Consider the following 24,291-nt stretch of genomic DNA (forward strand, 5'->3'; position numbering starts at 1 on the left):
ATTAAAAACCACCATTAAAAAGATCCAAAACCTTAATTGCACACCCTGGCCATCACAGAGTGCCAACATTGAAAATACACAGCAAACCTCTTTGCTCTACGCTTAATTCTCTCCAACAAACAAATGTATTACACACATTATTAGTAACACCGAGAAATATTGTCTTTGTATATACCTCCTGTAAATAACAGCCCTGCTTCCTAATGTTATTTTGTGCCTTTATAAGAGACTGTGGTTTTCCATTGCTTTGTAAGGCTAAGTAAGAAATACACACAAGGCAGGACTTGTTACCTACATTTCCAGTTTCACATGACCTCACTCTCTCTATTCTCAGTGTAACGTCCCAGGGACAGATCTTGGAGAGATTTAATTGCCAAAAAGCAACTCTTCAATGGGTACAAAGCTGCACGTATCTGGAGCACATTTCACTATAATTTGGCAGGTTTTGTCTGTCAGACTGCCCAATACTTGAAGTATTTTCTGTTTAAATCTCCACCAGAAGGTTGTAAAGTTTACGACAACATGATAGAGAATCACCAAGTGCCTTTGGCAAGCAAGCTACTCGGAGCCATTTAGGAAGCAGAAGTAAATGGTATCGTCAGCATGACAGGACTAGCAAGTAGCCAAACATTTAGATCGAGAAGTAAGGCTTAAATACAAGCTCTGAGCTACAGCCTAATTCCCTAGGAAGTCTTACTGACGGGAGGAGCCAAGAATACAACGGAATCTAGTTTTATTCAATACATCTTTTAGGAAATCTAATGAAAAGTACCAGTACTTTGGAAATTCAGTTTTAATGGGGTCCTATTGGAAATGAGCCCACAAATGGTAAATGGTGACCTCATGGGGGAAAAAGAAATAACGATCCAAAAAATAACACAAATTTAAAGATGACTTTGGGCCTCATTAGATAAATTACATACAAGTCAACTCCATCAGGGCAAGTTCTCTATACTAATTAGATTAGGGTACTGCTCTTCTGCATACATTATCAATAATCAAATAGATTCTTTGAAAAAAGCAAGCCTGTCTCTTAGGTTTCTTTATATCTGCCTTAATGTGATGCTTTGACTTAAAACAGATCTTAATTTTAGCTTCTCAATAAATAAAAAATAGCTCCTTGACACATCTTCCAAGTCTCCTGCACACGAAGCGAGGCAAGGAGTCCTTCCCACCGCCAGGGGGAGGACCTGGGTGTTGAGGCATTTCCGTGCACAAGGGCCTTTAGTTGGTGCCACGTGCCAGACTGGACCAGATCGACCAGTAACCCAGCTATGGACCTGCCAGTGCTGTGCTTCAGCTGGGCCACGCTCTGAGCAAACATCCTACAGAGCAAAATAAATATTGATTGTGTAATACTGTAAGAAACAAAATACTGAAGGGCCACATGCTGCCGCAGTTCACACATCAGTTAATTCAGCCCATTCATGGATTCAATCTACTACTTTACTGTAACACCATTAGTGTTATGAACTACAGCCAGACCATTAATTTGTTGAAGGGGAAGTCAATTTTCTCTTTTATTAGAGTCATACATAGAGGTGGGAATTGAAGGGTATACAAAGGCTGGATGCAAACAAGATTCTGGTTGTGCCTAGCATAAAATTTACTCAGAGAAAAGCTTTTCCTAGAACTAGTTAGGCAGAGGAGGCCTGAACTTGTAAAAGGCCTCAAGTACAAATGAATAAAATGCAGTTGTGTTCTGTTGCTAAACACCTTCTGGATTTACTTCCTTCTGAGAGCTTGGTCATTTTTGCATGACAACTCTATACTCTTGACAGTTCTAATATTAAAATCCATTTATTTAAATGATTTGCTACGTTCTGATGATTATAGAGTAAGAGTGCAGATCAAAGAATACAGCTACTTCTGAAAAAGCGATGAATGAAATTTTTGAAGAACTGACAAGTGTATTTTTCCAATTCTTCTGTCAGCAACTGCATGAAATCAAATGGTGTAATTTTTCTTATAGATTACCTCTGGCACCCGCAAATTTACTAGAAACACACTTCTGGCAATAACTAAAGGTTCTAAAGCTCTGAATATGTAGGAGGTTGATGCACAAAGCTGCAAATACAGCCCAACTAATACTACCCACTCTGCTTGTATTCATTAACCTCTTGAGCTCTGAACAGTTCTAGTAAACAACCGGATTGTTTGCTATGGAATACAAGAAAACACATACGAAGCTTCAGCATCAGCTTGTTGAATTTTAAGATACATAATAGAAACAGGACAATAGACAGTATTTTGTGCTTGTGCTTCCATAAAGGTATTCGAGTTTGTTGTAACTCATGTCCCCATAGAACATACCTTAGCTTTGTTTGCAGTGGCAAAAATAATATGAATTAAAACATACATTTATACAGTCCAATTATGTAATAACAAAAAAGCTAACAACCTGATGGATTACCTTTTACTAGCTGTAAAAGTTGACAGTGAATTTTATCAGCTACCTTTTTGGAAGTAATTTGAGTAAGCAACCTCATGTCCTTTAAAAATGGCTTCTGTAAAATACACAGATTCAGTTTTCAGAGCAAGAAAACGTGATAGACACTAACCTAAATTTGACAAAATTTTGCTATTGAAAAGATCCAGGTATTGAAATGATTAATTATAATACCAATTCTGAAGTGAAGCATCACAAATGCCAAGTGTAAGAAAAATAACCAATAAGCTAACACGACAGAAAAGCCCTACCAATCCTGCTTGCAAATCAATTAAGATTTTTTTAATTAAAATTCCTTCAGTGAGCAATTCTTAGGAATGTAAGTCCCACGGTAACCAAAAGCAAGAAGCATACAACATTGATCTAGAAGTCTCATGCACTTAGCCATGACTCCTTCAGCCAGTGCTCTTAAGCAGCAGCCCACAGAATTTTTAAAAGCCTTCCTCAGATGTATGTTTAGGCTTGGGGAGAGATGGTATTGTGGGAGTAATACATAATTAGAAGTTTAAGACACCCTCTGCTGCTCCAATCACCTCTCAAATTTTTTAGAGTGACATGGTTGCTCCCTCCATGACAAGCGAGGTGAGTTGATCTTGCTTGGGTAGATGCAGATTTTTGTTCTCTTTGTCAGTGCAAAGTAGCTGATGGTGACAATGACAACTTGAACTAAAAAAGTTCCATCACATTTTAAGCATATGACTAGACTTGGTGTTACAGAAGACACTTACTGAAAGGACGAAAAGTATCTTTAACCTACCAGGGACAGGTGCATGGTAAGAGTCACATCACTGCTGAACCAGGGGAAGAACCTTTAGACGCTGTACTGTCAGTGGTTACTACTATAGCAAAAGAACCTTTCGCACTTATCTTTGAAGACCCATTTCACGGCCTTTAGAGAGTGCAAAAACACTTATGAAAGAAAAAAATCAATTAAATAAAAAGCACCATAACCTTATACTTCATGTCCTACCAACATGCCTTAGTACAGCCGTTGGAACTGACTCTGTCATGAACATATATAAACTGATCTGGAACGTGACAGATTCTGACAAATGAAAGATGACAGGAAGGCCAAAGGCCAATTATCAATAGAAACACATTTTGTTTAATACTCCAGAGGCCATTTAACAGAAACACAAACCAAAGACAGACTGCTGAACCCATCATTTCTATATTATATCAACTCTAAGAAACAAAATGTTCCTAAGGTGATTACAACAGGGTAAGAGTTTCCTGAAGACGGCAAGGAGACAAAGTTCTCTGCAATGCCAGATCCAAAGCTTCAGTGCTGTGGATGGAGCTGGAGAAAAGGAACCACTCTGAACTGTGGATAACCCCTGCGTTTCCATCTGGTTACTCTACTAGAACACATAGAAGCCAAACACTGATATGCCAGTAGCTCGGGAAATACACTGGAGGTAAAACAGGACAAAGACTTAAGCTGTAACAGTAATCTGGTTTTAGTATATAAGCTACAAGCACTTAAAATACAAGATGACAACAGACTTCAGAGGATAATGAAATTATCCCTATGGCTCACCTTCCAGATGTGAAGTTATCATGGGAGGGGAGGGAAGGAAGTCTTTCAGAAATGTTCAGATGTACAACTACGTTGCTGTTCAAAATTTTCTTCTGGTTTTTACTCATTTAAACAGAGATTGTTTCATACCAGCAGATTTGAGAGCGCAAGACATAAGGCTAAGCTTGCAGTTCACAGGCCTTCAGAAGCTGTATGAAGACTTCTGCATGAAATCTCTTATAACAGTTCAGGAAGTGGATATTTTGTGGGGTTGTTAGTTTTTGTATTACACTGTACTTCTCTAACAAGGCCCTTGCATTGTGGCTAGTATCCCTTCCTCAGAAATGTTTTTATCAGGACAGGGAGCGACATGTGAACAACTACCTGGGTGGTTTTGTTTTACAAGACCACTCCTTCAGTTCCCATCTGAGAGGAAAGCTGGTGTGTATTCCACCTTGTTGAATTAAGAGCCACACACAAAGATCACATAAGGGAAGGATTCAAGTGAAAATCCAGACAGTTTACCACAGAGAAATTATCGCCATGAAGTAATCCCCAATTTACATAAAAGACTAACGTGTGCATTCTGCCCAACATCAACAACAAATCAGTTCCCTTGGAATTCTGCTTTCTTAGCAAAGAGCTGCTATTTGAAATGCAATTCTTTCCTCCCAAAACACATACAGTTACAGAGATGAAGTCATGGCTTATCTCCCCAAGGAACACAATGAAACAGCTGGGTGAAAAGTGATCATCTATCCCAAGGAGAGACCATGGCAGCAAGAGGAAATGAAGGCTGCTCAGAAAGAACAGCATCGCTTCACCAGGCCGGCTCTTCCACCCCACCTCAGGTCTCCCCATGGAGATATTACCACCTCTAACTCCCTGATCAGCAAGGCAATCATAGAGCCCCCAGGCTGCTAACACTGAGAAATTACATATAGCATAGCTCATGGTAACAAATGCATGATCACAACAGATTTAAGTAGTAAGAACCACTGCTTTGCAAGATGTTTTGAAGGCCCAGACACCTAGAAAAAAGTTCAAAGGCGCTCTGGCATAATGGCTTTTTTATTTTCCTTTTCGTTTTGAATAAGGACACCACGGGTCATCAAAATCAGTCACTGTAGCTGAAACACTCTTCCTTCTCACCATTCCTTCTTACTGTTTCATTTCTCTTCTACATCACAGATGTGAAAGAAGATGCACATAAATCTATTCGTAATGACATTTAATTGAACATGAAAACTAAAAAAAGCCCACTCTACAAAAAGTCTCTTAAGCAATCCAAAGTAATAGGCTTTGTCCCTTCACTACAACTTCTGAAATGCAGTATGGAAGTTTAAAGCCTTATTTACAGTATAGACAGATAAATGAAGTCTATTTATAAGCAAACTCCTTTTTAATTTATTTCTTAAAATACTATGGATTTTCACTAAAAGCAGAAAGTGCAGCCAACTTCAGAAAGTTCTGCTCAAAAGAACAAAAAGGGGCTTTTATCCAAAGATTCAGAAGTAGGGCAGGCTGAGTTTCTCTAACGGACACACATTAAGAGAGTATTGCAGTGGCATACAGGAGCAGATGAGTGTAAGGAATTGTATAGACTAACATCATTTTTATTTGACATTTTATTTCCTAAACAACATTATTTAAAAATCTTGACTGGTCCCCTGTTCTCCTTTACATGGAACTCCTTCTCTCCATCAGCCCTTCCAAACATGTCCAACTGGTTTTAATGCCCTTCAACTGAAGGGGATCACAAATTTTGCAATCCACCTCTTTGACAACATTTATTTGACTATTGTCTTATTTTAATTCAGAAAATGTTTTTTTCCTTTCACTGATCAAGAAAAAGAACATTTCTCCTAGCCTCTTAGTTCTAGGTGGTCAGTTTGAGTGATTAAGTGTTTCTCAACACTACAACTAAGGATTATCACCCTTTTACATTTATTTCTGTACACAATACCTATTGGTATCCCTTTTCACTACAATTCTCTTTTAAATTCATTTTACCTGGTGATTTATTAATATCATCAACATGGAAGGTTGGGGTTTTGTTTGTTCAGGTGACCGACACACATAATCCAGTTAAGTATCGTGTTCACTATGTTCTTACCTCAAGTATGTACTTCTCTAAAGACCTGACATTTTCCAGAGCCTCGGGATCCTGATGGATAACAACTACTTCTTTCAAAGGATACTGGGGAGAAGAGAAGAAAACAAAACAAAAAACAGACACTTTTGTCTTTCCAACTGAAAATAAAGAACTTCAGAAATTATTTATCATTTGAAGTATTTTATTGTTGAACTCTGTTTGCTATTCTAAACTTAATTATTCTATTTTCCCAGGCTTACCCCAAAGTTACAAAGCTATTGCACATTCCCCAGGTATTGATAAGAGATGTTAAGAGTTCTAACCTTTACTGGAATGGTTTTTCTGTCTCTGATTACCCGTCCAAGCTCAATAACAGACTGCAAACAAGAAACGGCACTTTCAATTTTTTTGTCGATGAGATCCTCCCTAGATTAAAAAGGAAACAATATATTGCTTCATTTTCATTGTATCTGTCTGAGCAGATTGAAAACATTTTACCATCTTCTCTGAAATTTCGTATGAGAGACTTAATTGTGCCCTGTTTGGGGCAATTTGAAAAACGAACAAACAGGTTTCTTTTCTCTCTTTGTGGAGAAGATGAGGAAATAACTTACTGAAAACAAAAAACAGAGCTATTTTTCAATCATCTTTTGTTAGCACCTCTCACAAGATGGAGACAATGGATGGAGTCATTCTACCTATTCTGTTAATACCCAATAATAAGTAAGATATACATTAATAATACCAAATAAGATGCAAAAATACCTATAATGCAACCAACTCACTGGATCCCAATTTATAACCTTTTTCAGGAACTCTAGACATTTTAGCTTGATGTTTTAGACAGTCTTGTCATCTTTCCCAGCTTCATCATTTTGTCTGGCTTCATCATTTTAACACCCTTCTGTTTGGATGCAAGGCAGGTTTGGGGATTTTTTTATGTTTTGCATTTTTGGTTTGGGTTTTCTTTGAGTAAACCAACATTTTACATTTTCTTTCAAGTGCACCAGCAGCCAACAGTTCTGAGAATTTGGTTTTCTTGATTTCTTGAGTGTCTGCATAAATGTCAAACTGTGCAAGTGTCAGACCACAACCAGAGATACTGGATCAAAAGACAGTTGTGAATCAAGTTGTTGTAATAGAAGTAGCAAAAGTCCCAGGATGAAAACCATGCATCCAATAAGGACTGTCCAGAACAACAGAACCAGGAAAGCAAGACTTACAACTGAAATGTCCCCATCTTCTACGGATTTTACTAAGATGTTACTATCTATTTTGAAGCTTTTGTTTTCCCAAAAGCCAATCTCCTGGATGGTCCTCCAAAAATTCGGAAAAACATGCAAATTGTGAAATAGAAAATTTTGTTCCCAGAAGGGTTCATATTGTATAATGTGGCAGCATTTCAATATTACTTAATAACATTGTGGAGCCACAAAACGAGAACAGGCTTCATGGACTGCATGCACATCCACCAAATGTAATGCAACCAATCTGTTCAGACGCTAATCAACCAAATAATACCTCAGTGGGGTTTGTAACACAGATATTGAATCAAGTTCAGCTGTGAAAGCGGCCAAGTGCTTTGGCTTTATCTGTAGATAAACTAGTATTTTCTGTTAACTACATCCAAAAATATCTCGTATTAACTGACAATATTGTCTTCACACAACTACCAGAAAAATATTCAAAGAAAAACACAATTATGTGCATAGCAGCTCAAGGTAGAACTCTAAAATTTCAATAACTTAGTTCTGAAAACATATATTTTTATCTGACAAAGGGAACAATTGGTACATAGGGGATCCAGTAAATTACACAAACTAGTAATGGACAAAAATCCAAACAAAGTACAAGAAAGAGAACAGCCCAGCAAGCCATTCAAATGCATCTTATGTTTGCATGATGCAGCAGCAAGTCCGTCAGCACTAACAAGAATAAAAAGTGATTAAAGAACGTTTAAAGGCTCATGCTAAGCCCATGTCTGAACTGAGTTCCTGCAAGTAGCTCACTGTTCTTCCATTACTCCATCCTATAGGAGCTCAAAGCCATTTCTGAGAGCTCACTGATGATTTTTGCATTCTTTGATTACATATTCTTCACAGCACTTTCCCAGGGAACAGAAAATCAGCACCATCATTATGTCAATCTCAAACTCCTTGTTGCAATAACTTGCACTATTAAAGCTATCAGAAAGAACATACACCTTCCTCAAAGGATATAGTATCCATAAAAGACACACTATTACTAGGTGGTTTAAATTTTTAAACTGGCATATAAAGTATCAAGGTCAGCTCCCTTGTCCTTGAGGCTTTTCAAACGGCGCTGCAATGCAAAAGGGAAGTTTGCCTCTCTCCTAGTCGGTGAGTACCAGCGGACTGCAGCGCAGGCACTAACTTCATCCACTAACGTAGCACCAAGGCATTAATGAACAATTCAGTACTGCAATACTAGTGTCTCCTTTGGCTGGGCAAAAGAAAATAAAACAAAACACCACCACAAAAAAACACCAAGCCAAAAAGCACACACAGCCCCCAAACCAAAACAACTTCAGGTGTCAAGTTCTGTCTGGGTTGAGTCGATACCAAGATAGTGCAGAGCACATGTCCAGTACAGCCACCATGGACCCAAACCTTTGAGACACACTGGCACTAACAAAAATCCTCATCCCTCAGCATCCAAATAAATGATCTGCCAGAAAAGTTCTCTCTCATATTGTGCATCCTCTTACAAGGAAGTGGCAATCTCTGGACAATGGTCTAAATTCTTGATCTGAAGCCAAAAGAATTCACTCCTCTGGCTCTGTATGTGGTCCACACAAAACAATAATTCTAATCCACATGGGACTTGGCATCCGCATCCACTACAAAAGGCCTAGAGCTGGGGGATGCACATGTTCTTGCAACCATACAGCCTACAGGGAAGTTTTATAATCCTTTAGGATTCATAGATAGGCATTGCAGCTCATAGTCAGCCCAAATTTTCAAGAGTAAAAAGGATATTCCATGCCCACCATAAGCAGGAAACATTATGAGTTTGGAATATGCATTCCTCCTAATTGTTTTCCTTCCTACCTGCAACCCTTGAATGCAGCACAAGGCTATTGCCGAAGCGTGGAGGGAAAATTCCCAACTGACTTTAACAGTGGGGTGTGAAGTATATTGCTAGTGAATTGTTCTCCTTCAGCAGAGATTAACATTAATCAGAGTTTAATCAAAACTTAAAACAGTTTTGCTTATAGGAAAGAATGTGTTAACTATCAACCTAAAATTCTTCCTGAGGCAAAGGAATATTCACATTATTAAAGCAGCTTGTTTTCCCATTATGCAAAACTGTTTTAAACACAAGTAAGTGAAGAAGCACTGTTCTGTGAAATGAGAAAAAACCCACACAAATCCAACCAGAAACCAACCAAACCAAACCCCACACAACAGCTGTCTCTTACCTCACTTGGGGAAGCATGAGGTAGTGGATGCTTTCTGTATTCTTTTCCTGAACTGAGGCTGGATCAATAAGTGTTTTCAGATTCTGGTACATCAGCTCAGTGATAAATGGGGTATATGGTGCCTGTAACATTGGATTCAATCATAATATTTTCTTTATTGTTTGTCCATTCTGAATCACTAATACTTATTAATTGCATAAGGACAGTTCAGCAAAAACAATGCTTACACAGCATCTTCTGTGCAGAACTGTGATGTTCTTCAAAACATTGACTGAAATAAATGATGAAATTGCTACTACTTATTCACCTCCTTCCTGAGATTTACATTTTACTTTTGTGCATCAGATAAGAAATCATAATGTCTCTTTATCAGCCAAGTGATACTTGCATTCTTTATAGCACTGTGGGCCAGATAAGCTAATAAAAGGTGGATGTAGAAAATGAAACTGTGCTACACAAATCAGTAGCAATATGTTTTTTCTTCCCATGTGTTCAGTTTCTGTAGCCCTAGTTTCTACGGTCTGCTTAGACACAAAGATGCATGCTTTTAGATTAGCTACATTAAAAATGTCAAAAAGTTGTAGGGGGATGTAATTCCCTTACCATAAGTCTGCACATGGAGAACAAAACACTAAACAAGGTTTCCAAGGCCATAATGCAGTCTTCAGTCCCATTCTCGCCCTATTCGAAGAATTCACCAAGAAAAAAACAAACAAACAACTGCAATTTTAGGATCAGGAAGTGCACTTAATAAACTTCAAAAATTTCTTACATTAATACAATAAACTGTTCTCCTAAGCTATATTCATTTTGCTCAAACCCATTCAGCATGTGAAACTGAGTTATGGAGCATTTCATTTGTTTGGTCTTCCTCATAAAGCAAAGAGAAGGAAAAGCGTCATGCTACCTTCTCATTCCCACTATCAGGTACACACTGACCACATTGAAACCACAGCATAAAGATTTTGGGTAATGCCATAAAGCTGCTATGGATTCAACTAACAGACTACGAAGCAGATACCTACCTTTAGTCTTCTGCGGTTCATTCTAACATACCAGTTGGTCAGAATATCAACAAACTTCACTAATCGAGGGACCACAGTGTACAGCCTGTAAGCTAGAAGGAAAAATGTTTCCTGGAGTTAGTATTTGCCCTTTGCATCACACTCATCACTTAAAGAAACACATTATCATTTGTAGCTCCGGTGTTGAACATAAAACTTGAGCAGAAGCATGTATGTTAGCAAGATCCAAAAAGCGATTAGACATACTAGTATGTTCAAACCATATTTTTGAACTTGCACATGTCATCAGTTCTCATGCTTCAAGACAAATACATCTACCACCAAATTGCTCCCCTAATCCTACACAAACACGCATTATGGAAGCCTTATGCTTTTATCTGACTCGTAAAGAGGATAGTGGATAAGAGACTATTAATCGCAAAGGATTTGGCAAATCCTAGATTTGCACATGCTGTAAATACAGCCAAGTCACTAGAAGTTTAACAGAAATTAATGTAGAATCATACAATAAAATTTTATTACCAATTACTGCCAACATTTTCTTTCCTGTTTGCCAAGTTTAAAATGAGACACCTATTTCAATGAATTCTCCCTGAATTACTCGCAATTTTTTATTATTTTTCTAAATAACACAGGAGGCTAAAAGAATGTAAAGTAACAGCAAGCTTGATGAGGTAAGAAGATAAACATAGCTCTATTTTCAAGTTCTGTGTAACTTAAAAGCGTGGAGGACTGCCAGCATGAAAAAGAAGGTCATCATGAGCATCACTATGCAACTGGGAAAACAAATTTCAGTTGTTCACAAGAGAATGGGGGGGAAGAGTGAGAAGGCACCTTAAATAGGACTCGCTTTTCTAAGGAAAAACTTATCTATAACTTCTCTGAAAGCAAAGAGCATTTTGATCTCTATTCTGAATAAGTTTCATCAATCAAGCAGCTACTGAATAAAATGGAACTTTGCTTTAAAAGCCTCACCACACTTTTCGTTGTATTTTCTAAAATAGAAGTGTTTTTAAAGGCAGAGTACTTGTATTTAAACCTAAAAAGGAAATGCTCAGAAGATTCATGCCATGGTGGGGAAGACATTATTTCTGTGGGTATTTGTATTCCTAAAAAATTCCCAGCTCTCTTCTAGCTATGCATTATCTAGTTAGGAGGCTGCTTAAAAGCAAACAAAAAACCTCAAAATAACCACCCGCCAGGGACAGTGTTTCTTTAACAAGAGATTCAAGCTAGCCTGGAAATGTGCATTTTTCACCTCAGTAGTTGCAATCCCAGTTCACAAACCAAATTGTAGAATCTTATCTTTCCGGACTCAAGCAAAAGGCATACATGACCATGGAACCACACGCACACACAAACTTCATTTCAGGCATCAGGAGAAAACTTGTTTTGTAAAATCATTTATCGTATTGGGCACTTCTAGTAGAAAAAAAAAAAGCTTAATAACTCTTACTGTTTTAAATATGGAATTTTAACCCCTGCCTTAAAAAGCACAAAGAATTGCTTGCCCTGCGACCTTCCATAATATCTTACAAATATCTTACTACTTGCCCTATTTATCAAAGGGCCCAAATCCCAGGAGTTTTCATTGTAACAGATGAAGTTCAGTGGAGAAACTATGCTAATCTTCAATAGCTAATAATTCCTTTGGTTGGTTAGACCTTGCCCTTTTCTCTGCTCTCTAAAGCCCCCAAAGCTGGAGTGTGCACAGGTACCGTCCCCTGCCCAGCCTCAGGCTGCTCAACTGAGGACAACGCTGAACTGTCAGGGACTCCATCTAGGCTGAAATACTGCTGGCTATTCAAGCTACTACTAGAAACTGGGGCAGAATTAACATGAGTTTTACTTAATGGCAACATTTTTCTAGAGGCAGGCAATCGGTGTCCAATTTAGCTCTACTCTAAAATACACTTGATTAAATGGAAGCAGCTCAGCTCAGTTCGAACACTTTTCTGGTCAGTGGTGTCTCCTTGCCATTTGGAGTTTGAAGGCGGCATGTTCCTACACGTGACCAGAGGGGTGCAGGGACAGCGTGTTACGATGCACACCAGGCCATTGCTTTGACAGATTGTGCCCAAATGTCACCTCCACCCCACTGCCTCACCACGATTTTAGACGTGGTAGACAACACATTTTTTAATGCATCTTGCAGATAACATTGTATGGCATTATTTAGCGAACGTAATCATTTTATGCTCACATCACGCCACATCTACAATAGCTTCTTCATTTGTATATTCTTTCATTATTATTATTATTATTTTCAAAATCTTGGCTTCTAAAATGCAGCTTGTGTAAAGTATTTATCACCTTTACCCAGCATTTGAGGTTATCATTCACCATTATATTCTTCCCTTGCCTCTTCCTGACATTTCTCCTACTTCAAGTCATATGAAGTAGGAAACCTTTAAAAAAATAACAAACCCCAAACTGATTTTTTTAAAAAGGATTGGCACAAGAGAATCATGTCGCACTACACAAATTTACTGCATTATATTATCTGTCTGACTGAATTCAGAGTTTATGCAGAAAAATAATTTGAAAATCATGTTTAGTAATCACTTCCAAATGAGACGTGTCACTCATTTGATGAGCACATGTTATCTCCATCTAACACATGACAATAGCTTTTAATATCAATACTACAGTCTTGAAAGTCTTTACATTGTCATTTTCCAACAGGAATTTTCTACTCCTGTTTCAAAGGATCTTCTTGCTTTGATGCCAGCTGACACATCCCTTTTTATTTGTTTCACCTTCCTCTTCGAAATCCAGAGCAGAGAATTAAAGTTTCTACTCATCTTCCTGCAAATGCTATTCTGTTTGAACTACGCACTAACGCAAAATCCCAGGGACAAATTCATTCACAAATTAATAAATTCACTATCCCGCAATGTATTTTCCTCTTTACTTGCAGCATGTAAACTTGCCCAGTCTGTGCATATTTCTGTTCGGCAACACATGAGACTCAATACACACTACCAACAAATTTCAAGGACAAAACTTCTGTGAAGAAGTCACATTTTCATCAACAACAGACAGCTTTTAATATATTCTGGTTTTGATAGCTTGAGGATTCTTTCTTCCTTTAATGAAATCTTCTTAGATGACCTCATCTGACTTCTTTTATTACCAAAATGTCCAACTTTATCTACCGTCACAAGATAAAAGTCCTCTTACTGGTCTTGGTAAGAATGAACATGCAGCTCTAAGAGCAGAAACACAAGAGATGACCGAAGCAGAGGACAACTGTCCTGTGTCCTCAAACTCAGATCTGACATTTAGCTGTTTCCTTATTATCTATTATCCCACTAATACCTTATTTTCCCAAGCCCAAGAACACCTGCAGAAGGCTTCTGAAAATTCTTCAGAGTCAACTTCAGATGACTGGCATCAGCAGGGTTGGAGGTTTATTCATACACAAGGACTACAATGGCAAAAGCCACTTTCTTTCCAATATCTACATTTCTAGTACCCTTAAAGGCACAAAAACCTCTGCAAATCCCACCCGTGACTTTACCTGCAAGTTTGCAAGCTTGCTGGATCAGACTAACTACTTCAGGGGACTCTTGCAGCACCTTCTCTTTGAAGTTACTATTGTCTTAATATTATGTGATCATTGAGAGGCATGGGATGATGAAAAAGACAACATGAAGGAAGAAAAAACAGGAGAGTATCTTTTTATGGCTATGCAATATGCTAATGCCATTCCATCCTGCTGTACACACTCCCAATATGATTACAAAGAAATTCTCTCCAGGGAACTGTGCAGGGGAAAACTTATTCCCTGTGCTCATGTACCTCTCAAAATTATTTTACTTAGCTGACAATAGCTCTGTCCATTTTATCCTTTTTTTTTACAGCTTCCCCAAATTCTATTTGGCTTCCTTTTTACTGCTGTCTTTCAGTTACTATTATAATATTATTAATTGCTCCAAGCACTGTATAAGAGGTTGTTACGGCAACAAGCTACATCAGTGCGCTCGTAGGATTAGCTGTGACAAAAAAAGCCTCATCACTTTTTGAAATCTCATGAACAAGCGTAACAAAATCTGTATTAACACCCAGGAAAGCAGCATTCCATGTATTATGGTAGCTGGTTAAAGATTTCCTTCATCTGAACTTTAAGTCTCACGTGGAATCTGGAAATTTCTGGATGAAATGGCTAGTTCTCTAATCAAAAATTAAACACCCATACATACACCCGACCAAACGTGCATACCTGCCATTTCAGCTTTGAAGAACTGAATGAGTGATTGGGTGAAAGAAAGAATCCACTTATCCATGATGTTATTGCTCTCCTTAACTGTGTTCTCATTGTAAAGGAATTCTCTTCCCTCATCCTATCATCAACATAAAAACACAAAACACATCTTAAGTCATATGGGTATATATTCAAACCTCTATACAGAACCACCTGCCAGCCCCTATTATTTTCTCACCTTTACTCTGTTACACTGGTTCCTTAAGAAAGAAAATTAAATTCCAGAAACATGTAAGAGAAATGGCTAAGGAAATCCTGCCTCCCACTGCTCTCGATTTCACCACACCGTACCTTCAGCTACAAAGGAGGTCAGTTACTCGGATCTTTTCAAAGACAAGAAGTAGTACAGCACACAACGCTATGCAGTTGTTCCTTCCCTGTTTGCAGTATAAATCACATCTTCCAGACACAGGGTAGGACCCTGGAATTTATAGAACTCTTTCATCTAGGAGAATCCGAAGCGTTTACAAGAAATGTGCTACAAAGATTAATTCTATTTGGAGAAAGTGTGTATAAACATAATTATTTTTTAAGAGCATGTGACAATTTCAACAGATTAAACCATAGAAGAGGGTAACAACCCCAACTGAAAGAACAGGTGGAAGTTTAAGGCATCCAACATGTAAATAGTACCTTTGGTTGCTTTCCAGAATACTGATGTTTGCACCCATCTGAAAAATTTCACAACACTTTGCTGATTCTAGGGCATTGCAAGCAAGACAAGTAAGTGCAGCTGTCAGTGCCTATAGCCTGACTCTTCTCCCTGGGAACATTCTTAGGACTGGTTTAAAACAGGGGGTTTATATTTTCAGATTTACAATCAGTATTTGACATCTAGTATTAAGTATCTTTGGACTTTTCCTTCCTTCAGAGTCCAGATGAAAAATCCGGTTGGATTATTCAACCCAGTATTTATGCATCCACTTACATAGCATAAAGGAGAAGATTCTTAGGAAAGAAATGCATCTGCACACCCACAAGCGTATCGGTCCAGTGAGAGGTCAGCAATCACTTAACCAACTACAATTACTGTGGTAACTACAGTAAGCATAAAATTAATACTAGACTTAATCCAGGACACTGGGATTGTAGTTTCTGTCTTCCAGGAGGCAGAATACAATGAAAAAGTTGTTTAAGCCTGTGTATGAAAGCTAATTTAAGCACTATCACCTCTAACAGCACATTCTTTTGCCTAATATGGTGCATAGGGATGGTTTCTAGACATTTAGAAAGAAAAATTACATGGGCTGAATTACCAAAAATATCTGCTTAAGCACCTGGATTTTCCATTGAGGTCTTCCATCCCCAATTTGGCTGATCTTGCAGGATTTAATGGGATCACAGCAAAAAGCTGAAAAGCACGCTTCAGATAATCCAAAGGTCAAACAGGAAAAACTGAAATATACTTTTGGGACAACACTTAAGTCTCTCTGATGAAGGCTGCCTAGGGATCCTGAGAGAAGATCTGTTAAATAGCAGGATCTGAAGTTATCAGACTTTCTTCCCAAAAGGCGTCGTTAAAAAGATAAAACCATTTATTTACGTCAGCTATTTACTGTACTATTTACTGAAGTCAGCTGCCGTTATTGCTTCAAATGGCAGCTCTCCAAAGTGATTAGGCTGCTACTGCAATTTCATGTGTAGTATAAGTTTTGAACTGTTTGGCTTAGTACCCACTCTCCCATAAAGGTCTCCATTAACAAGTGGTAACCTTCCATCATTTATCTTAGCTGAAAGATTAAAATCGGTTTCAACAGAAGCTATACAACATACCCATGAAATCTTCAATTTAAATGAAAAATTACTAAAAGAAAGGAATTTTAATCTTGCTTTCATTCTGAAAGTGTAGAAACTCGTGTCACTCATCCAGAAATTTTTAGCAGACTTCAAATGTAATCTACAAGTCTAAAGCATTATTGCAGATGATTTACCTTCCTTTCCATTTCATTTCATTTCATTTTTTTTCCCCTAAGTTGTATTTATAAGTTAGCTTTAAAAAAAATGAACTGTCATGTTACAGAAGGCAATCTTTTGCTGTGGCTAATGTATTCAGTATCAAGTATTCCCAAGTTAAACATTTTTATGCAGATTCATAATTAAAGTTACAGTAAATGAGTTAGCTCAAGAAATTGTCACAGCAGACACTACTGAAAATAACTTTATTTTCACTGCTTATTTGCAGTTCTATTTGTGTCAAATCTGTGCGCTATTCAATGTTCTCAGTGCAGAGACACTTGCAGTCCAGCTGTCACCCTCCGACAGCATCCTCCCTGTGATGTGCCATGCCTCACCACACCATGTGGGGTGACAGCAAAGCAAAAGCAGTAGCACCAAGGCAGTATTCATGACACCTACTGCCTCCAAGCTACTACACAAACACTGATAAGACGATTACTAGAAAACCAACAAGGTTTAGTAGGAACGTTTCAGAAAGATTGCCCCAAGCACATGTGGTACCTGGCTTTTAACTGGTGTTCAGCAAGGTGACCAGCAGCAGATCATTGCTGAGTATGTATTAACCCCACAAACTCAAAGTCCTGATCTTGTTCTCCAATTTCAAGAGTACAAATGCAATAGCATTCTCAAATAAAAGGGAATCAAGAGTACCCTACTCTGAGAAATGACAGCTGTTATGTCTTGACAGTCCTCTACGTTCCACTCCTCCTTTCTGTATAATAAACCGGGTCAAGAGAAAGATGCAGAGTGCTGAGCTTTATAAAGCAGGGTACAAACAGCAAACACCACATAAATCAACAGCAAGCATCCAAAACCTGACCTAACTTGAAAGTCAACCTTGCATTGAACAAGGGGACAAAGATCAGATGACTTCCAGGGGTCCCTTCCAATCTAATTTTCTCTACAACAGTGGAAAATGCAGAAAGCTCCTTCGACTTGGCTTTTCCACGCTCAAGAGATCCATACCTTATGCTGCAGGATCTGAACATTCTGAACAAGGAAGCGATACGCATTGTACCAGGGCAGGAAGACATCCTTCAGTATATCCCTTACTCCTTCCTCCTTAAATCTCAGATTTTCAGCTCTTACCACAGGAGAATTGATCAGGTATAACCTGCAAAATAAGAAAGCAATACTTAAAAGCTTAAAACTGCGTACAGTGATAGAAATGCACTTGAACATACAGTAAACCCTAGAGAGCTGCATAGCAAGAGAAAGATACCCCAGGAAGCAGTTTTGCACCAAGCACTCCAAGGAGGACAGTATTGTAAGCCTGTGACATACTGAACATATGACAGATTACCTCCTAGTGCTACAGGATTATTTTTGTGATACTGCATATGGAATTTGAATTAGAATTTAAATTTTCTATTTTACTCTAGAAGTTATTTGAAGTAATAACACATGCTCAGATGCTGTCACAGTATAAACCAAGCATTGGATGCACGGAATTAGTCTTTATCTTTAGAATGGCACCTATTGTTTCGGTAATATTTTGAATTCTTTAACAATGACACAATACCTTTCTAGTCAAATTTCCTCAGTTATAAAAAGCTTTAGGCTCATTGTAAACACAGGACTAAGGAGCAAGGCAAAACAGGCAAATCGGAGTAGAAGAGAAGAAATTAATGTTTTCAATAAAAATAGCCCAAGAAGACGACGAAGGATGAACCTCCTACCAAATCCAAACCTGCCTCCTCTCCAGAAACAGCTCTGGGAGCAAAGCGGAGGGTTTGGTGACACCGAGTACGTATCCCAGCAGCAGCCCCTCAAGACTCCTGCCTGCCCCAAGGGCTTCATCTCTGCATGAAACCCACCCTGGCAGGGAGATGCTCCTCAGCTCCATCCCTCTCAGGCTAAAAGCTCCTCATTTCAGAGAGACAGACACATCCCCCCTTTCCTTGCTGGCTGCGAGTTCACAAAAAAAATCATTTGTATACTTTATGCCATCCTATTCCCTAAACAAATATTCTGTCTATAGAGACAAACTATCAAGTTAACTCAAAAAGAAAACAGGTCTTACTCAAGTATCAAAATAACTTGAATGCAAACTTATTTAGATACAATTCATTTACTTTTCCAAATATGAAAAACAAATCAAACATTTTTTTACTTTAAAGATTGTGGTGTTTCTCAATAGAAATGCATTAACTCATTTTCTCACATTTTATCAACTTTAAAAATCCTGATTCTAAACTACTGTGTCTTTAAAGGCCCTTCTTTCAGGAGGCTTTAAAATCTTAATGGGGTTTGACACAGCACATTCAAGAATACCAGATCATAAATTCTAAAGGAGAGGGCTCCTTGCATAAAAATGAATACATAAAAATAGAGCAGCCAGAGTAAACAGACAGTAAAGCAGCACAGAAATGGGCATTTTCAGCACTGCTTTGAGAAGAAAAAAAAGAGTACTTTTAAACATACAAGAATACAAATTATAAATTTATAAAAGTACAGAACTAGTAAGTCCTTAAATTAAACTAGAATTCATAAATATATATTTAAACCAAATCTCCTATCACAATTATTTATGTGTGTATTGTTTATTTCAGATGTCAAGCATGACTGTGCTCATCTGGCCCTGGGGTACACCAGGATGCTCCAGGCCTTTTCCCATTTGGGATGGACCCAGGACAATGACCGCTGCCAATCACCTCCACCCTTCTCCTCCTGTGGAGGCAGCGATGCCAACTAATCAGAACTATGAAGGATCCACTAAATTGCTCCTTTGCACCCACCTCAGCAGCACCTGCTGCAGAATCTGTCAGAGATCTTCTTAAAATAGCTCTCAGGATGAGATGTTAATGTAGCTCTCTTGTTTGGTTTTTGTTTTTGTTTTTTTTTTTTTTGTTTTTAACATAGCAGCCCTACACTGACTTACAATATGCGACTGTTAAAAGAATACTAATTTCCTGAATTATTCCAATGCAAAGACACTTACACTTATTGTACAGAAAGAGAAATAAGGCACCTGATAAAGGAAGATTTCTATCAATTCAGTTACATGTAGTGATATTGCCCACTGAGCAGAAGATAAAACCTTCTTCAAATGAAGCCAGTATTATCAAGTTTTCTAACAACGTATGAGAAACAATAAAGTAACCTCCTTTCCATCTCTCACAAACAGCAGTCTGTGGCATCACATTATTTCTTCTGCACTTGAGAACAGATTGAGAGGGGAATGTAACACATCACTTCTAACAGCAATACCCCCCTCAGGGGACATGAAAACAAAGGTCTTGTAGATGTTATGACCAGCAAATTCTCTTTGTGATGTATTTCAACTTTGACACCTATCCAACCCAGGTCACAGGTCTCAGTAATATCAAAATACATCTGTTTTTGACAATTCTTACACATTTCACACAGGATTCAACTTTCAGAAAGTCTGAAGTTGGGTTGTTAAATTTACTGTGCTGTTACTTATGTTTGCCTTTTCTTCTCAACTCCATATTCATTTAAACAACTTACATATATATTTTCTGCTGATCTATTGATCAAGCTACTGCTGAGAATATTTCAAAGCTGTAGTTAAACTAAAACATATATGTTCTGCAAAAGCTAAAGCAACTCTGCAGGGAAACATTGCCAAGGAAAAAAACCCCTCAGTTGTAGCTTTTTCTATAAACAGAACACATCAAGTGCTTCAGTGAATAAGCAGAGACAACGGAATCGCAAAGCTGCTTCCATAAATGAACCTAGTCTGCAATGCTTTTTACTCTCTGTGTGGGTGTATGTATAAATAAATGTGACATTAAAGAATGAGTACACAGGCAGAAAAATGAATTAGCTTTTTTAAAAAAAAAAAAAAAAAAAGGAAGCGTAACTTCTGGTGTTTGAGATTTTTGGTTTTGTTTCATGAAAAAGGCAGCGTTTTCAACTGAAACATCACCTGCAATTTAAAAATCTCTCATACGAGTAACTCCAACTCTTTTCACTCCATTTCAGCTCCCAATTCACTGATACTCCGCTAACACATCTTGAATATTTGTGAAGAACAATCTTGATCAAATTTAAGAAATCCACCCATCTTTCCATCATAAACATACATAAGATAATATAATAATGTTAAAGTGTGAAACAAGAAGGAACTTGTCTTTTTTTTTAAACAACAACCATCTTTCTCAAACAAGCACGACACACTAAGCTCTCATTCAGCCCAATCATTAACATGTGTAGTTATAACATACAATTCAATGCGTATGATAGTTTAAGGTTTTCTGATATGTAGCAAGAACTACAGGGCTCTTGAGAAATGTGTAAGTAGTGTACTCCTGCAGTTATTGGAATGTCTTTATTATACCTTTACCATGAGTTACCACTTCATGCATGTAGTTAGTGCATTTAGCCAAAGTACCAGGCAACTGCATAATTATGTTTATACGTTTGGATAATTTTAATTAAACACTTGAACTGTGTTTAATCTCTGTTTGACCAGCACCACTTATATATACACATTAGGCTGCTCCACTTCTGCTTTTCTAGTTTCACTGCTATTAGGTACATACTGTAAACTTACATCAACAAAAAGAATTGCTTTCTCTTTAAAAAAAAAAAGTATAAGCAGCAAGCAAACATTTCTGTGCATTATACAGTAATCCTTCCCTAAAATAATGATTTAACAGTAAACTAATAGTATTGTTCTCAAATACTTTATTGCAATGTTCATTGGGTCAGCTCAGCCCCTCAGCTGCAATAGCTGGCTCCATGGAAGCATTCTGCACAAACTGGACACACATTTTCTGACAAAAGGCCTCCAGTCAGCACAGCAGCTCTGGTTGTTACCAACCTTAAGGCAGATAAGAGAAACTTATGGAAAGTCCAGGCACTGTTACTATTGCCAGTTCTTTTGAGTGATCCGCTCTTTCAGCTACTTGGCTGCCATAGTGGTCTAGAAGTTTCTAAAATTAACTTTTTTCCTACTGCAAATTGTCAAAACCCCATAAGCAGCCCTCCCAGTACATGTCTGCTAGGAAGAGAAAATGAACATATCAGATGGCACATTCATTAAAGAAGACCTACCTTAGTGCATCAGCTCCATAACTATTCACGATACTCATTGGATCAGGATAATTCTTCTTCCTTTTGCTCATTTTTTGGCCATCACTAGAAAATATCAAAATGTAGGCATAAATTCCCAGAATTCTTGTAATACATGGACAAATAAAGAAGGCCCTTCAAATCCAGCTTCATTTTTCTCTCCTATTATGTTCTTGGTAGCATAACCATAATTATATATTATCACATTATTTCAGCTCAACCGTATGACAAGAGGAACTGAAAAAACAACCCAAGAGGCTCCCAAGTTACAAATCTAAGCAGGAAAGTTGTCTTTCCTACCAAAGCTGAGGCAAGAGGCACTTGGTTTTGAATCAATCCCTCCAACACATCGGGAAAGTTTTACTTGAAAATAAAAGGAAACAAATCTAATTAACTGATTTAAAATTGCATCTAAAGCTACATTTATAATTGCCTTTACTCTGCATAACAGGTATCATTTATTTCCTGCTCTTTCCTATTCTGACTTGTTACGTGTTTTCTCTCTCTCTAGGACCGACTAATCCTGCTGGAAAGAACCTCGTGCCACACGTAGCTGGGATATGGAAACCTCACCCTCCCAGGTGCCTCTTACCTCCTGCAACACCGATATCTCACTGACAAGCCTTAACAGCTCCCAAGTCCATTTAAGATTTAATTCACAATTTGCTTGGACTTATCTGAAATAGTATTTGACTGAAAATCTGTTCAGGGAACAACTGACTGACATACCAACCTGGCAAGAACAAGGCCATTCACAATTACGTTCTTGAAAGGAGGCCTTCCAAAAAGAGCTGTGGACAGCACCAGCAAAGTGTAGAACCTGAAACAAGACACAATGGAAATGTGACTTTCTAAACACAAGTCCTTCATTACAAAAGAAATATTTCATTACATTGTTTTACTCTAGCAAAGTTAATATTTAAGTATGCGGGACATTTCTGTGACAAAGAGTCAAAATAGGAGCTTATTTTAAGTGGACCTTTTTCCTCTTCATAGTGCATCATGCTCTTTGCTCAGCTGTGACCTACTAGCTCAAGAAGGCTGAAAAAAAAAGTAACAGGAAGGATTTGGAAGGTTGTGAAGAATAAAATTGTAGCATTTTCCCCTTTAATACAGAAAAGAGAATTCTGTCGCTGATCAAGCTCTCTGTTTGCTCACTGTAAGCCTCTGAACACAGGATCATTCAAAGAACAAACACAGTAGACAAGACAGATGTGTCTGCATATGTGTTTGCAAAAGTCAGTGGAGCCTCCTTCCGATCCAAACTTAGCCATTAGTTAAATTAGCCATCACTAGAAACTATGAAAACGTAGGTGTTCTCTGCAAAGGGCAGTATGGTGTGTGTGTGTGTGTCCCCACCATTTGATGTGTTCACCATTCCTGTATAAAATAACTAGGACATGTAAGAAATCAGTGTTGGAACAAGCACAGGCACCTATTGCTTGATATGTCGATATATTATTATATCTGAGAAATTAAGTGGAGGTGCAAGATGATGTGATAATTTCATACTCAGGAGTCAGAACCTTCACCAAAGGAGGTATCTACATGCTTCTGTAACTGCATTGCTGGTAATTACTTTTAAGAAAATAACTGGAGGTTGGGCCCCAGCTTTCCTGGTTAAAAATGAGTATCACACTGACAATTGCTTAGCAACCTTAAAACAGCAGATTATTATACAAAAGCTAATTGATTTAGAATAAGGCACAGGAGGTTATGCCTCAGAACTATGCATTTGCATGAAGATTTAGTGGAGAAACATTTCAGTTAAAAAAAAAAAGTCCATCTGTATATTCTATGTATATTCTGAAGTAGTTTTTATCAAAATCCTGCCTGCAATTGCAAAAGCATTACTCTGACACTTGAAGGTCCAAAGCTCTGTAAAGGTTGCTGTGCATTTATTGTCTTATATGACAGCTCTGATGCCTACCTCTCAGAGGCTTTTAGCTCTCAAAATTACCTCAATTCACACTGCGGGATACAAATTCTCTTTATTGAATTGCACTGTCATTTCATGAATTTCAACCAACGCTCCTCCACCTGCACAGGAACACATGCACTCAAAATCATCATCTTCGTTTGTAACCTTTTCTTAAGAAAACCCCTCAGCACAAGCGTCTGAGCATTCGCGCAGATGACCGACACCTCGAGCCCACGAGACTGACAGTTTGTTACAAACACAGCTGGACTTCTTTCGTATGAAGGTACCACACTGACAAACTCCCATCACTTTCTGCAAACCGGTCACAAATTCTCATATTAGAGCATTTGCAAATTAAAAAGAACACACCAGAAGCAACTAGAAGAGATTTCAATACCGTTTGTATTAGGAAAATTGTACAGATGGACCGTGGGCTTTGAAAAAATACATGCAAGAATTTTTCCCAAATTTTATCTTATTTGCATTATCAAACCCAATGAGCCTCTGCAATGAGGTACCTTAGTTGATGACAGTTATGAGACCGTCCTGGAGATCCCCTGGTTTACACGCTATTTTA

At 38.0% G+C, this 24,291-nt stretch overlaps 1 protein-coding gene across 1 annotated transcript in view; it reads right to left on the reverse strand.

The window, feature by feature from the left end:
* IARS1 (isoleucyl-tRNA synthetase 1) overlaps positions 1-24,291 on the reverse strand; it is a 106,634-nt gene that overhangs the window by 25,708 nt on the left and 56,635 nt on the right. The window contains exons 18-26 of the mRNA XM_082059854.1: positions 22,527-22,613; positions 21,776-21,859; positions 17,720-17,867; positions 14,756-14,876; positions 10,531-10,622; positions 10,109-10,186; positions 9,506-9,627; positions 6,387-6,489; positions 6,085-6,168 (exon numbers count right to left, since the gene is read on the reverse strand). Coding sequence (XP_081915980.1) covers positions 6,085-6,168; positions 6,387-6,489; positions 9,506-9,627; positions 10,109-10,186; positions 10,531-10,622; positions 14,756-14,876; positions 17,720-17,867; positions 21,776-21,859; positions 22,527-22,613 — 919 coding nt within the window. The remainder of the gene's footprint in view (positions 1-6,084; positions 6,169-6,386; positions 6,490-9,505; positions 9,628-10,108; positions 10,187-10,530; positions 10,623-14,755; positions 14,877-17,719; positions 17,868-21,775; positions 21,860-22,526; positions 22,614-24,291) is intronic.

This window comes from Streptopelia decaocto, assembly GCF_964273445.1.
Source record: "Streptopelia decaocto genome assembly, chromosome: 8".
Taxonomy (NCBI): Eukaryota; Metazoa; Chordata; class Aves; order Columbiformes; family Columbidae; genus Streptopelia; species Streptopelia decaocto.